Source organism: Buceros rhinoceros, unplaced genomic scaffold (genome assembly GCF_000710305.1).
Source record: "Buceros rhinoceros silvestris isolate BGI_N320 unplaced genomic scaffold, ASM71030v1 scaffold2312, whole genome shotgun sequence".
NCBI lineage: Eukaryota > Metazoa > Chordata > Aves > Bucerotiformes > Bucerotidae > Buceros > Buceros rhinoceros.
Window position 1 is genome coordinate 37,680 of NW_010398345.1, and position 15,252 is coordinate 52,931.

Here is a 15,252-nt window from a genome sequence, read left to right on the forward strand (position 1 = left end):
GCCGCGTGCCGGGGGTGCCCGGGGAAGAGTGGCGGACAGAAGCCGTTACAGGTTTGTGTTTAGCCTTGCCAGGTCATGGAGCTGGATTTCATCTACCTTGGCTCAAAAGTTTTCTGTTTTCTGCCTTGGTTTCTAAAACTGTTGTTGCTCATGCCCTGCCTCTCCCAGACATCCCTGGGAGGTGGGAGGCACTGCACTTTGCCCATTTAGGGGCTTCTTGGCTTTCCGAAAAAAGTCTTGGAAATTTAGTGTAGTGAGTCATATCACACAAGAAGGGATCAGTTCCAGCCTGGCTGGAATAATGCAGGTAATAATTTAAATTTTCTCAAAAAAAAAACCCAAACAACTTTTGGGGGTTAAAAATATTTACCTCTATTTTTGTTCTTTCTTTCTAGACAATGGCAATTTTTATCTGATCACTGTTCAAGCTGGATAAAATTCATGTGAGACTGTGGTAGAGAGAATTGTAGAAGTGGGGAATAGAGCAGAGGCATCACTGATCCCACACTTTCCAAGGAGCCCTTTCAGTATGGATCTGTTTAGCAGGTCTAAGAGCCTCCCAATTTCCATTTTGAGTGAGAAAACATGAATTAAAACTCCAGAAATACTCTTCTAAGGTGAGATCCACAATATCATTAAAAGAAAAAGGATCTGCCCAGGGGAGGAGAGCCTGGATCCCACTGTCCCTTGAGAGCATTTTGTCCTGCCTCTCCTGGAAGGTCTTTGGACCTCCTCTGAGCACTGCTTGCTGCTTTCTCCTGTCTGCACCAGCCTTGTAGCAGGCTGAGCCACAACGAGTGTCTCCTTGAGGGCAGAGGGTGTTTGGGGAAAAGGGAAAAGATGTTATCAGGTACATCTCCCAGGCCTGAGCTGAGAGAGGAGCTGGGTTAGATGAAAGAAGAGATGATACAAATGGTCACCGTCCTTTAAAATGGCATCTCCTTTCTTCTCCCCTTTTCTCCTGGTTTAAGGTTTGTAAATATTGGGGCAATTTTTCTCTCCCCTCTCACTTAGCTGAGCAGTGCCCAGTTTAGGCTAGTACCTGAGACCTTTCTAATGCCCTGGGTCTTAGTAGCCTCCATCGGGAAAGAAAATTTGGACCACGAACTACATTATCCCAGGCTGTTCAAGATTTATCCAACAGAGCCAGCTCTCAGGAGCCAGACTTGCTGTGTCTTTGACAGGGAGACAGCAAAGCAGCTCACAAATGGAGTTATATGAGTAATCTAACTGAAAGCACCAACCTCCCGCTTGTGGCATTTGGAGTGAGCCCCGTTATGTTATCCAAGAACGAGCCAAAAGAGCTTTGCAGAGTTACGTAACCTCTCTGGCTGGGTTTGTGTCTCTAAGTAAGGAATTCCACTGTGGCAGGGCAGCTCCCTTTAGCATGAAGTTATTTCAGTAGGAAGAGGACATTGGCAGGGTGGGGAAGGGTGTCCTTACTTTTGCAGGTAGGGACCTTGTTACTCCATGTCCCGTCCTTTAGACACTCAATCTGGAAGGAGTCGCTTTCCAGGTTATCCTGTGCAGAAGATGCCAGCAAAAAACCCACCATCAATGAACAAGGCAAGGAAATTAATCTCTCCCTAAAAAGTAAATTTCTTGGTGATTTAGTCAAGATACATCCAGACCCCCTGGAAGAGGACTTTTCCAGCTAAAAGTTGCAATAAAATCATAACGGAAAACTTAAAGAGTTTTCTTACTGCCAGCAACTCAGTGGCATGCTGAAAGCAAAAGAACTGGAGTAATTTATTCCCACTCTAGGTGCTGGGTTCACCTCTGCATGAAGGATGGCTCTGGGAGCAGATCAGAGAAATATCCAGCTCCATGTTGGAAGTCAAAGCGGGCTACTGGTTTGGAGAGAAGACAGCCACCCTGTGAGTCACCCACGCTCCCCCTGGTTCTCAGCTGTTTCCTGGAGGAGGCCTGCCAAAACCCTGGCTCTCTTCACTAGCCAAAGCTGTCCCAAAGTCCTGGGGGACCTCTTGATCTGTGGAGGCTGCCCAGGAAGCTGAGCCAGCGGCTGTCAAGGTCAGAGCAGGCAGAGCCCTGGCAGCTCCCCTGGGACTTTTTCTGACTTTTTCTCTGGCAGAGGTGCCAAGCTTGGCAACCTGTGAGCTGGCTGGCTCCGGAGGGTTGCTGAGAGGTTGGCTCAGGAAAGTGCCATCTCCTCTCATCTTCTGCACCTTTGGAAAGGAAAGTTGGTGGCTCTCAGAGGAGGCTTTTTCCTTGTCCCTGGGAAGGGGGTAAGGGTGGTGTGTTGGTCATGTTCACTCTCCCAGAAATGCAATGGCTTTGGGAGGAAGGATCTCCTCTTTCCTACCCAGATGCCCAGCTCCACACTGTCATCCCATACCTTCAGTACTTTGTATCCGGTATTGCAGCTGATGACAACCTGGTCTTTGAAGGTGTACCTGGCTTGGGAAGGCTCGATTTTCCCGTTGATTGGCGGTTGTACCAGTGGGCATGGGTTACCTTTGAACAAAAAACAAATGAATCAGCCCAAAACTCAGCTGAATACGTGAAGGAAATATAGAGTCCCAGCTCTGCTGCTCAGTCCATGTAGTAGAGTCTGAGCATCCCAGTCCTGCTCTTGCTATTGGCCCACACTGGCTTGGCTCAGCCAGGCTCTTGTTCTGGAATGAGTGGAGGCTCCAGGTCTTTCTTCCAGTCTGTAATACCCTGGTTTTTGGGCATTACAAGGCTGGGAGCTAATAACAGTAGCTTGTGCAGTTATCCTGCCCAAAACTGCTCTGCTTTGCAATGTGGTCTTGTTTCAGGGCCCATCTAGCATAGGGAAAAAACACCCTTTGAAGGGAGGGCTCTGTGTTACTTTATTTCTCTCCTCTTGTGATTTGTGGAACAGACACTTTCTGGAGACAGGATCGTGGACTACCAAACTCACAGTCTCCACCTGCAGGATTTATACTCCCCCTCCCATCGTCCAAGTCCATCAAATGGAGGAAAGTATCAGGAGTTACCAACTGCTGTGTACGACAGCTTCCAGCCCCTGTTCTCTCCTGAGTTGTCACTGTGGAACAGGATCTGCACGCTGTTGGTTTGGGTTTCAATGCGTCCTGGGGACTTCTCTCCACAGAAAGGGCCAAACTCCCTGTGGTCAGCTTTGATCTGCCGAGGTGAAGAAGAGTGGGTGGTTTGAGGTGGATCTTTGATCACTGAGGATTTCTTCACCTTGAGGCTAAGGGATGGGGCTACAGTGGGGTTTTAGCGCCATGTATTGGGGGGATGCGAACTGGAAGAGGGTCACTGTTGCCTGAGAGGGTCAAAATCAGAAGTGGTAAGAGACATGGGGTCAACTGAGCACAGGGCTCCTGCTGGCTTTATCACCCCCATTTAGATTGGGGCAATTTTGGTCCCACCACCAGAGCACTGGGGAAAGGACAGGAGAGTGTAACAGGAGGAATGTGCAGAGCCCAGCTCACCTTGATGTAGTCATAAGGACAGGTCACCTCAGGATGGTCTTCCACATCAAAGCTGTCTTCAAAGCTCAAGGTGATGAAGAAACCCTCCTCCAGCTCAATGCGGTACAGGCAGTCTGAGCTCTTGGGGTAGGGGCTGGGGAAGTCAGCGCTCGTGATCACTCCGCTCCTCTGGGTGTAGAGGTTGTCACTGCACTCCACTGAAACACAGACACAGCTCTCTCAGGGCCCTGCCAGCCATATCCTAGCCCCGACTACATCCAGGAGCCCTCCCAGTGGAGTGGGGTCTGCTGGCTGGTCAATGGATCCTTAATATGGGTCCATACAAGGAGAACCTCACACAGCCAACCTCCAAATATGCCTGTGGCGTAGAGGTCTGGGGCTGAGAGCTAATCCCGGTTAATCTACATGATGCAGATTCAGAGCAGAGACTAGACCTTTTAATTTTTCTGACTTGAGGAGGTCTGTAGTGTTTAGCTGAGGAGCATAGGTCATGGGAGAAACCACATCTCCTTCCCGCACAAGAACTCTGTGGGCCTTGGGCACTCTTCAGTCCCAGGCTATTGGTTTGTAGGGGAAGAGACATGTTGTTCCTCCTGGCAGCCAGAGAAGGCAGGTTTGTCTGTGTTTGGTAGGTCAGTTTGGTAGCTCAGGGACCCCTCCGTGTGACTGTTCCCATGTCTGAGCTGTGCCTGGGTGGTACCTTTGCAGGTCCTGTTGTCGGAGTGGAGGATGTAGCCGAACCTGCAGGAGCAGTAGAACCCGCCGATGTAGTTGTGGCAGTAGTGGTCACATGCCAGCTCCTCGTCGCTTTTCTCCAGGCACTCGTCCACATCTAGGATGGAGATAACAAGGAAAAGATGTCACTGTGCAGCCTTCATCACTCCTTGTGGGGACATTTGCTGCAACACTGACCAAAAGGTGGGTCACACAAGCACACACCGAGCCCCATACAGCCCGAGGGCTGCACATAAGGACTTCTTTTGCTAGGGTCCCCAAGGCTGGCCTGGGATGTGATCCTAGCAGATCTATTATGCTACCCTAGCAAGCAAGCAAGCCTAAGCACTGCTTACCCACGGCAGTGTAATGGGCGTCGAAGCCAGTGAAGCGTTCCTCGTTGGAGAAATCAGATCTGAATGTGAGCCCCATGTAGGGCCCTGGGGACAGGATCACTTGCTGGCCGGGAGCCTGCTCCGTGTCTGTCGTCTCCCTGCCGCAGAAGGTTGCCAGCTCCTGGTCCTCAGCTTCAATCTGTTAGCAGAAAGAGGAAGAGTGCTCAGCAGGGCTTGGGGTTTGCCCCCTGGGCTCTGCTAAGCACTTAGTGCAGGAGTGCTGGGTGCTCCCCAGTGCTGATCATCTCTGAATTTTCTCTTTGTGGGTGTCTGTGAGCCCAGAGAGCCTGTGGTGCCTTCCTGGGGGAGGTCAGGCAGGGCTTGGAGCCACGCTCTGCACCTCAGAGCACAGGTGTCTGCCTGCGCTTGTCCAGCCTGTCTCCTGCCAGGGCTCATCAGAGTCTTGTGGAGCAGGCTGCCAGTCTGGCAGCTTCCATGGCCACAGCCTAAGGATGAAGCTCTGCACCTGTGGGTGCCACATCCTGCTCAGCCCTGCACTGCCTTAGACCCGAACATCAATTTTCAGCCATTGCCACTACACTCATGTCTCCTTCTGCAGCCAAGCACAACCCTGGTGATGCTCAAAGCATGGCAGGTCTGACTCCCATTGCTCTGGCTCCCTGAGATTACTGCAGTAAAGCAATTAAATGGTTTCTGCAAAATGAACACAGGGGCTCAGGTCTGCCCACTCCCGTCTATCGTCACCCTCTGAAGCAGATGCTGAGAGAGCAGGTCACATCCAGGATGTAGGGAGGAACAGGAGGGTATAAGGGGAGGTGGGGTGATGATGTGGGCAGACAGCAGGGAAGAAGGGATGTGAAAATCATCCCTGGGCTATTTTGTACCAGCTCAGATCTGTAGGTACCTGAGATGCTCTCTCTCACCTTCTCCCTCAGCCCAATCTGGGCAGCAGCATCTGTGTGAGGGCTATGCTGTTGGGAGGGCACTGGGACCCCAGAGGAGCCCTTGCCCATTGGTTTTGCATCGGCTCAAAGCAGCAGCAGTAAATTGTACGGTGTTTCTGTCCCCTGGGCTGGCTTGGACAAGCTTGATCCTGTCCCCGCCACCCAGGGTCCCTGTCTGGTTCCAGACCTGCAGTACCAAGAACTGTTTGGACTCAAAGCCATGCACTCTGAGGGGACCAACGGGCCAATGAGCCCTGTTGTTCTGTCCTGCTCCCTAGTCTCTATGTGCATCCCTTTAAAGCAGAGCCGTGCCTGTGCCCATGAACTGTAATCCCTGCGGAAAACCCTCTGGTTTTCCCTGGAAATCTTCTCCCTTCCTTCTTCCTGGCTGTTTTCCCCAGGACCATTTGAGCACTGACCCCATCTCCTTCTCCTGCACATCCCAACTCCACTCCTGTCTCAAACACAACCTCTCGAGCTCTTCCCAGCACCCTGTCTGCTTTCCCCCAGGGGGTTTGAATATGAATAACCCCTTGGCTGAGGAATGCAATGAACACCACTGCCAGCCCAACACCGCTCACGCCAAGCCCATGCTATTGAGGCTGTGATGAAGGGTGCAGCCCCCCAGCCCGTGCCTGAGGAAAACAGCCGCCTGCTTGGGGACCCACTGAGTCCCAGAAGCATTGCAATGCCACCCTTTGGCTTGCATGGAGACCCTCCTCTGGCTGCATCTGGGTCTCCTCAAGACCCTTGGGATGTGCTGGTCACGGAGGGTCAAGGGCTGAAAGGGAAATTTCCCAGGGATGAACAAATAGGCGGAAAGTCGCTCACACCAGGGAAAGCCAACATGGAAATGGCAACTCAGCATGCTTTGACATTGCCTCCAGATATTTTCCATCCTCTCATACAAGTCAGAGCTGGCCAGAAAAGAGAGAGACTTTCCGATGATAAATTTTGAGAATTTGAAGAAAAAACATGCACCCCACATTGGGACAAAAACCCATTTGAATTTTAATTTTTTTGGTGAAACAGCATTCTGAAAACAAAAAGGAAAACGAGTAGTTTGGGATCCATCTGGTTTCAATATATTGTGGTGCTTTAGAATCTCTTTTAAATCTGAAAGAGATTGTTTTGAAATGAAATAGTGCTTCAGACTGAAAAACGGGAGTGCCATCACTAAAAGCGAAGGAAAATGGCATTTCGGCCTCAACACGCAGACTCATCTGCTCAAGCGCACGGCACATAGCCTTTTCTGCACAACCTGCTTTTTCTTAAGGAAAGCTGTGGGAAGGAGCGCTTTCCAGCCAGCTCCTGCACGTGGGGCTGGTGGCTGTCACCCGTGCAGGGACACATCCCTCTCCTTCAGCCCCAGCTGGTGCAGGACCTACAGCACAGCATCTCCAAAGTGAGGAAAAACCTCACCAGTGACCCATGTCTTGGCCCATGGATGCTCCCACCATGGGGCCAGCCCCAACGCTGTCCCCAGCATCCCTGGATACAGCCCTAGAGTGACAGGATGAGGTCCGGGAGAGTAGTGCTCTCCTCACCAAAGGTATTCACAGTCCCTTATCTGTGATGGGTCCCATGCCCCGAGCCACAGGGAGCAGATACAGCCCTCCAGCAGTAAACTAAACAGAGAGGTCATCATCCCTGGTTAATATTTGCTGCTTCTGCTGAGGACTGTATACTTTTTCGTAGATCATTTACATCCAGCAAGCAGGCTGGTAATTAAATCCTGGTTGTTTGTTTGGAGTTTCTCCCTCTCGGGTCACGATGTCGACGTTTTCACTAGAGAAGATATGTCCCTGAGGGAAATATCAATTGCCTCAGAGAAATTCCCTATAAAAATAAGCTGAAAGGATCATCCTTTGAAAAATAAAATATAGTGACACTCTTGTGCCTGAAATTCACCCTTGCTACTGCCTCCTGCCATCTTCCCTGTTTCTGCCTGCCTCCTCAGTCCCTCGTTAAGATTCTGCCCCTCTGGATGGAGGCAGATGGGGGTCCCTCCCTGGCTGTGGCTCTATCTCCCTGCATTTTGGCTTGGGCTGTGGCTAAGAGAAGTGGTGACCCAAGCTGTGTGGCCCCACTCTGCCCCATATTGATTCCCACTTCAGGGCAGGAGCTGTGGAGCCTCAGCTTGTCAGCAGAGAAACACTGCTCCAAGGCATGGACTGCTGGGGATGCTGGAGCAGTGATGCGCTGGAGATGCCTCCTGCAGCGGGTGGGTTAATGAAATGCCATGAGCACCAAGGGGAATTTGGCTGGCGGTTCAGTGTCTGTCGCCGGAGAGGAGCAGGCAGCCAGCAATAGGAAATGCAGCCGCCAACCCCCCTCTCCAGCCCTCCAGGAATGCGCTAATTGGACTGATGAAGGCCAAACATACCCCTCGTAATATATATAAATGGCTCATTAGGCAGAGAAATCGTAGCGCTGGGCTGAAGGCACTGGGAACACGACATGGGGAGGGGATGCTCAGAGACAGCTCAGAGACAGCGAAGGGCATGAAACAGCCCCTGCTGAGCCGCCTTGCAGAGAGAGTGCATGCAAGAGGCAATATCTGGATGAACGGGGGTTTTTTGCAAAATGCCTGATGCTGCTGCTGCCTGTTGGAAATAAGGCAGGAGTGGGACAGCCCCAGCAGGAACCTCCATCTAGGTCTCCTGGAGATCCTCTCCCCAACATGCAGGCGTCCTCTCCCTGATACATGTTAAGGGTCCTTTTGTGTGCAAACGTGCACCTGAGTTTTCATGGGAACATACATGGCAGCAGCCGTGCCTTGGGGAAAGGGGAGGATGGCTGGGTTCCTCTGCTGTGGACTTGGCTCCGTGCTTGGAAACTGACCTGTCCTGCAGGTTGCTATGCCCATGTGCCCTATTTCTGGGCCAGACCTGTTCCCTGAGTGGGGGTGGAGGTGCAAGGAGAGCCCAGGCTGGATGCTGGGGTGCTGATGGAGCTGCTGCCTCATTCTCATGCCTTATCTTCCTCTTTCCTCTGCACAGGGAGTGACTATGGTCCCCAGCAGTGCATGGGGTTGCCAGTGCCACCAGACTCCTCTGTGCAGAGCCAACGGGATGGGAAAGGCGAGCAGCAAAGCCCTGGGTTCTCCTCTCCTCTCCTTCCAGCTGCCTCTCAGGATTAGAAACGCTCCTCTTGGGACCCCTCACCCCCTGGCTGAGGCTGGCTGACAGCACCAAAAAGGGATGCTCTTCTCCTGACCACCCAGTTTATGTGAAGCTCTGATTTGTGCTTTTCCCCCCCTACTTCAAGCATATGAATTTTGTAAATGGGACCCACGCACCCTTCTCGCAGCCCCAGGCTGAGCATGCGCTGTCCTGAACACAGCATTAAGCTCCTTCCCTGTCCCTGCGTGGCCCCTGCCAGTGCCATGTAGAGCACCCAGGCACAGTGCTGGGTGTCTCCAGGGACAGTGCCACCAAACTCTTGGCAAGGTGCAGCACGCAGCCCTACCCCATGCAAATCACCCGCGGCAGGGGATGGCACACTGAGCACAGGATGCTGCATGCCAAGCTGAGTTGCTAGGTACCCTAAACACCATGCCAAACCTCGGGGAGGAGGCAATTCAATCACATCACAGATCTTTCATAGTTTCCCTCCCCAGGTGTTGCTTCCTGGGACAGTGGCACTAGATGACACTCTGCCTGCAGCCCTGCATCCCCAGCTTGGTCCATACCTCTGTTTTCCCATCACCAGCCCCTCATTGGGGCTGGCAAAAGCTGCCCCCTGCACTCAGATGCCCCTGGCCACCCTTGAGCAAATTTATTTGCAGCCACTGGTTTTGCCTGAGTTGCTTGGATGGCTCCTGGACACTCACACACGGGTGTGGATGAGTCCAGCCTGGGTGAGACCTCAATGGCACAGGTCGTCCCTGGGGACACTGGTGCGAATAGTAGCTGCAGAAACTGTCCCGAGTGCCACAGCAGGAGCATGTTCAGAAGTCTGAACATGTCATGAAGAGGTGCATCCAAGGGAGACATGGGTTCTGTCAGGGGCGTTGGACAAAGTGTCATGGACCCCTCTACCCTCCTGCCCCCATGCACAGTTGGAAAGACCTCTTGCAGATGGCCCCTGGAGTCAGGGAGTGAAGGAAAAGCTCTGTGGCCTGTGCTGAAACCTGCCAGTATGTGACATCCTGAACCAGGACTCAGTGGTAGGGATTGGAGTGAAAAGATTTAACCCATGAGGACCATAAGCCAGCAAGGACTTGCTGTAGGCTGACTAGAGAGAAATCCTCTCACCACAGGTGGTGGTCCCGAGGACCACAAGGAGGTGGTCCCAAGCTGGCTGCCAAGCCCTCAGGGGCTGATTTCATCCGGGGTTTGACTGAGCGATGTGCAAGCCTTATGGACAGGACCCCAGGCTCAGATCTCCCTAATAAACTTGGGAAGGCTGCTCAGAAATCAGGATTTCATCTCCCACGTCTGTCCCTCCACTGGGATTTCATCTCCCTACCTCTGCCACAGCACTCCTCAGAGACACTAGTCAAGGTACTTAACCTGATTTCCCGGTCATGGTTGTGGATTTTGGAGTGCCCTAAGCCAGAGCTAGAGACTTGTGTGCAGAAGTGCTCAGTGATGGGTGAGCCCAGAATGGAGCTGGGCAAACCACGGTGAGACCCCCAGCAAATAAGAAATCCCTAAATCAGCTCCCTGGGAACAGGGATGAGCTGGGCAGAGCCGGTTGAGGAGCACGGTGGAGGGCAGGAGCTGAAAGTCCAGTGCGGGTGGCTCCTCCTTCCCCATCCCCCTGCACCTGGCAGGCAGCTGACAGAGGCCATCCAAAACCTGGGAAGAGGCTGTCTTGGATGTGCTGGGGCACGGAGCTTGGCTTCCCAAGGCAGTGTGTGGCTGGAGTTTCCTACCTGCATGGGGCTTCTTCGGGTGGCTATTTTGTGGGTGGCTGATCCTCCCATTCCTCGTGGCTCACTTCCTTACTGAAGTCCCACTGCTCCTCTCTGCCATCCCCGTTTGCACAAACAAGCCTCCTGGCTTGAAAGCGTTTCTCTTGGAGCCACGTTCTTTTTATATATACACACACACACACATACACATATATGTATATATATAAATAAACAGTTATTGTTTTAATTAGCCATTGTTTCAGAGCTCTGGAAACTGTTCCCTTCTGAAGACCACCCTGAAGGCAGATATCTGTGTGGGTTTATGGCTCAGCTCGCCCTCAGCTTGCCACTCAGGTTGACCTTCTACTCTGCTCAAGAGCTTGGGCACGTGGACAGCCAAGGAAGTAAGGAGAGCAAAGGCCAGGGCTTGGTGGCTTTCTGCCTGTCCTGAGCTGGGTCCCCACCTCGCATCAGGGCTGTTCCGCCCCGCTTTTGACCTCCTTCTTATGGCAGTCAGAATGATGAAGACCCTGATGGAGGGTCAGTCAGACCTATGGTCAGGACAAACAAGAAGGTGTTTCTTGTTTCACACACACACATACACACACACACACACACACACACACACACACACACGCAGAGGTGTATAATCATATATTTAACCTGTGCGACTCTCTGCCACGAGACACTGCAGAGATTAAAGTCACCCATGTGTTCAGAAAGCAAGTTCACGGAGGGGGAATCCCTTGAGTGCCCTCAAACATAGAGATACTATCTGTGGCTCTCTGAGCATCTTCACTGGGACTGGCAGAACGTTACAGAGAAGCACCTATGTGTGTTGGGTCAATAATTATATTCCATAGCCAAGCACTGTTGGCCTCGATCAGAGAGCGGGCTGACACTGTTTTTACGTCTTGCGCTGCTGCAGACAACAGGCTGGACCCACAGACTCAAGGAGAAAAATAGCCATGGAGTCATTGGTGGCTCTCCTTAACATTTTCTAAGCTGATGGTTTAGCAGCATCAAGATTGAATCCCTACCCAGTAGAGAAGCCTACAGATCTCCCACCCATTTTCAGCACTTCTCAAATGTAATTCTGTGGTGAAGGATACACAAGCTGAGTTACAGCCCTGAGCAAATTTATACAGCTGAGATCTAAATCCCTGCGAAAAATACCGCCTTCTTATGGAAATCCAGCGGCAGGGAGAGCTATGGTGCCAAGTTGGCACCATGGCCAAATAACAGGGAGCCTTATGAAAAAGGAAAAATGAGCAGGGGGTGAAGGGTGGGAGGAGGGGTAAAGCTTGGAATGGGGAAAGTTTCCAAGAAATCTGCTCCTTGAGCTTATTGGGTTTTTAAAGCAATATATCTCTATATATGTCCCTGGCCCTTGTGCTTGGAGAAGATCCAGGAGAAGCAGAAAGAACTAATCAAACCTCAATGAGAGCTGTTAGTAGCAGAATGAGTGCCAGCACAAAAGGGAAATTAAAGCAGTGAACAACAGATCCAAGAGGGAAAAAACCAGCAATGTTTGCTTTGTTTTCTTAGGGCAAGAATAAAATAATAATTTCAAATATCTGGCAGCTCACTCCAGGGCTGAGTTCTGCCTTTCCAGACCTGGGTGCAACCTCCTTCTGCCCTAGTGCGAAGGGGCAGGGTGAGCCTTGTGCTGGGTGATGGGGTAAGGCACATTCATCCAGGCAAACCTAGAAAGCTACTAGCTGCTTGTTACTGCTGGTCTGCTAGAAGACACCAAACCTGGCCAAGTTCAAAGATATGGAGGACCTGTCTTGTCCTGGGTGTGAAGGAGAGCCCTGCGTGGAGAGACCTGTGGTGCAAGATGCAGGGATGCTCTGTGGCATGGCAGAGTGTGGCCCACTGCAGTTTCTGATGGGATACTGCCCAGCAATGAAGCAGACTGAAGTCTTTTGTGGTTGTGGCCATGAATGACATCTCCCTGAGAACCTCCATAGCTTGTTTTCTGTAGGTATTTGCCAGCAGTGGCCCTGAAATCTGTATTTCAGCTGTGAAATGGGTTTACATTGAACTGGAGGGAGCCTTTGGGTCTGTGCATTGGTGGCTTGTGGGAGGCTCTGCTTGCAGACCCCAGCTTGAAGTCTCAAGCTCAGGTCTGACCCTTCCCTTTGACTTCTCTGGGGGCTGGACATCCCTTTACCTGCAAAGCCACAGCCAGGGATCCAGACTAGCTGCAAGGTGCACCCATGGCCATGACCTGGCAAAAGATGCCCACCTCAGGAGTCCTCCTTGCAGGTGGCTGGCATCTGAGTGGCACAGGCTGGGAGTTTAGCACCATCAGCCCATAGATGTGTAAATTTTGTTGAGTCCAATGAGAAGTAGGTGCTCAAACACCTTCAGAAATCTGGTCCTCTATGGGTAAGCTCTAAATTAGGTGTCCCACTTACTGTTAGTCCAATGGTTGTTGTCAGCTTGCCTGTGCGCTACCCGTTGTTGACTGGACTGACAACTCCCATGCCAAACAGACGGAGAAAACCAGCTTGTTTCCACCATTACCCTCTCCCAGCTGGCCAAAGAGATCTGCTGTCTACCCCCACCATGTGCCCAAGCTCACCTTCACGTAGTCGTATTCACAGAGGTAGGATGACTCCAAGTCAAAATGCATGAAGTACAGCTTGATTTTAAATCCATCGGGCACAGAGATGTTCCATGTCACTTCCGAGTCACTAGGATAGGAATCGGGGAAGTTAGGAGACTGGATCTCCCCAAACATGTCTGTCAGCTCGACGGCATCCACTGTGCAGAGCAGCAAGGCACAGAAGGACCAGGTCAGGGTGTACCTGGAAAACACATGAGGAGATGAAATGAAACTCTGGCAATGACAAAACCTTTTGAGGGCTCAGTCTTTTCCCATGTGGGTTGTGTAAGGTCACACACTTGAAACGGCTGGAAGAGGAGGTGCAGCACCCTGTCACCATGAGCAATCCCACCACCAAGCTGTGGGGAGGTGTAGGTAAGGGTGGGACCTTGGTGAACCTTGGTGGACCAGGTAGGACTTGTGCATGGCTCCCAGGAGGAGAAAGCCCTTCTAAAAGGTGGATGATGCAGGTGCCACGCTCCACAGCTCCCAACAAGCTCCAGGCACTGTCAGGAGGTTGGTGTTTTCCACGTAGCAGCAGCCGCTGGCAATGCATCCTTTACCTAATGGAGCTCTGATGGACAAATCTTCATTTAATAGAAGAATAAACATAAGGGTGCTTAATAAAATAATGACGGTCTTTAAATCAGTTTAATGAAAGCATCATGGCAATAACTGCTAAGTATCATTATTATTACTGCTTAGCCTCATCCTGCCAAACTGGGGTGGTTGACTCTCAATAAACAGCACGTGTCTTTGCAGCTGGGCAAGGATGGACCAGTGCCCCAGCAGTGTAACTCAGCATGTTACTCTCCACTATTTTTTTCTCTTTATCCTTTTTCCTTTTCTCTTGTTCCCCTTTCCTTTCCTTTCCTTTCCTTTCCTTTCCTTTCCTTTCCTTTCCTTTCCTTTCCTTTCCTTTCCTTTCCTTTCCTTTCCTTTCCTTTCCTTTCCTTTCCTTTCCTTTCCTTTCCTTTCCTTTCCTTTCCTTTCCTTTCCTTTCCTTTCCTTTCCTTTCCTTTCCTTTCCTTTCCTTTCCTTTCCTTTCCTTTCCTTTCCTTTCCTTTCCTTTCCTTTCCTTTCCTTTCCTTTCCTTTCCTTTCCTCTTCTTTTCTCTTCCCTTCTCTTCCCTTCTCTTCCCTTCTCTTCCCTTCTCTTCTCTTCCTTTCTTCTTTTCTCTTCACTTCTTAGGAAACCACTCACCCCAGATGGAGGAGCACACAGGCCGAGATCCTTAGAGATATTTTGTCATCAAAATTAGCTTTTAAAAAATCTCAGCCTAAAGAATTTGTCCTAGCTTGTTACCAACTTGTTTGTCCCAGAGGAGGGCAGAGAGGACAGGTAAATCAGTGGCAGCCCAGCTGACCTTGCACCAGCTTCGAGCTCCATTGGAGCATAAAAGTGAGCATAAAGCAAGTATTTCTCTGTGCAGGTGGAGAACACTTTTCCTCCTGTGCTGGAGCAGCAAACACAAAAGCCTGTGCTATCGCATTGGACCCAGAAAAAAGAGCAGTTCCGAGGCACTTTACACCCAGTGGAGTGCACAAACGAAAAAAAAAAACCACGCAGGAAATTAAAGCCATTAGAGACAAAAATTTCCACTTTCTAAAATAGGTACTACGGGCCTGGCAAAGGCTTGTAGGTGTGTATTACAGGCGCTGGAACTACTCGCACGTACGTGTACACCCGGTTTCAAAATCAGGGCCTGACTTAAGTATGCTGGTGAGGAAATTGAAGCTATATAAGTAGATTATTTTTAACCTGTCTGTGTTCTTTCAAAACTAGAGCAGTGGATTTCTGGGGTTCATGTGTGTAGTGACATCACTTTCTCCAGCTCTTCATTACAAAGCAAAGTTAATGGGTGCTGAGAAATTTGAATCGATTTTTCTTTCAAGCAAAGTGAGGTTGAACATGCCTTTTTCTGACAGTTTGTCTGAAACCACAAAAATGTGTGAAGGGAAAATCTGTTTCTCCTCTGGTCAGAGACCAGGCATGGGGCTGGATGCTCAGATGGTGTAAATGGGCATCACCTCCTCGACTAGAACAGGCCATTTCTCAGCACAGCTCTCTGCTTTCCCTTTAAACAAGGGAGGCAAACCGACATCAAACTTCTTTCCCGTGCCAGGAAAGTCTTAACCTCACGTAAAAATGATAAATGGCCTTGGCGTGCCCAGAAACCCGAAGCCCATGCAGCACATCCAGCCTCGCTCACACCTTTCGCCCATGGACCATGGCAGAGCAGTACGCCCAGGCTGCACGCCCATCACGCCCGGCTCCCGCCGCTCTGCCGGGATGCCGGCACACAAGACGAGCTGCTGCA

General features: G+C 51.0%; 1 protein-coding gene across 1 annotated transcript in view; it reads right to left on the reverse strand.

Annotated features, from left to right (window-relative positions):
* Positions 1 to 15,252, reverse strand: part of MASP1 (mannan-binding lectin serine peptidase 1 (C4/C2 activating component of Ra-reactive factor)) — a 25,836-nt gene that overhangs the window by 10,066 nt on the left and 518 nt on the right. Inside the window, exons 2-8 of the mRNA XM_010131071.1 lie at positions 12,909 to 13,134; positions 4,514 to 4,691; positions 4,144 to 4,275; positions 3,444 to 3,640; positions 2,982 to 3,129; positions 2,357 to 2,475; positions 1,444 to 1,522 (exon numbers count right to left, since the gene is read on the reverse strand). Coding sequence (XP_010129373.1) covers positions 1,444 to 1,522; positions 2,357 to 2,475; positions 2,982 to 3,129; positions 3,444 to 3,640; positions 4,144 to 4,275; positions 4,514 to 4,691; positions 12,909 to 13,134 — 1,079 coding nt within the window. The remainder of the gene's footprint in view (positions 1 to 1,443; positions 1,523 to 2,356; positions 2,476 to 2,981; positions 3,130 to 3,443; positions 3,641 to 4,143; positions 4,276 to 4,513; positions 4,692 to 12,908; positions 13,135 to 15,252) is intronic.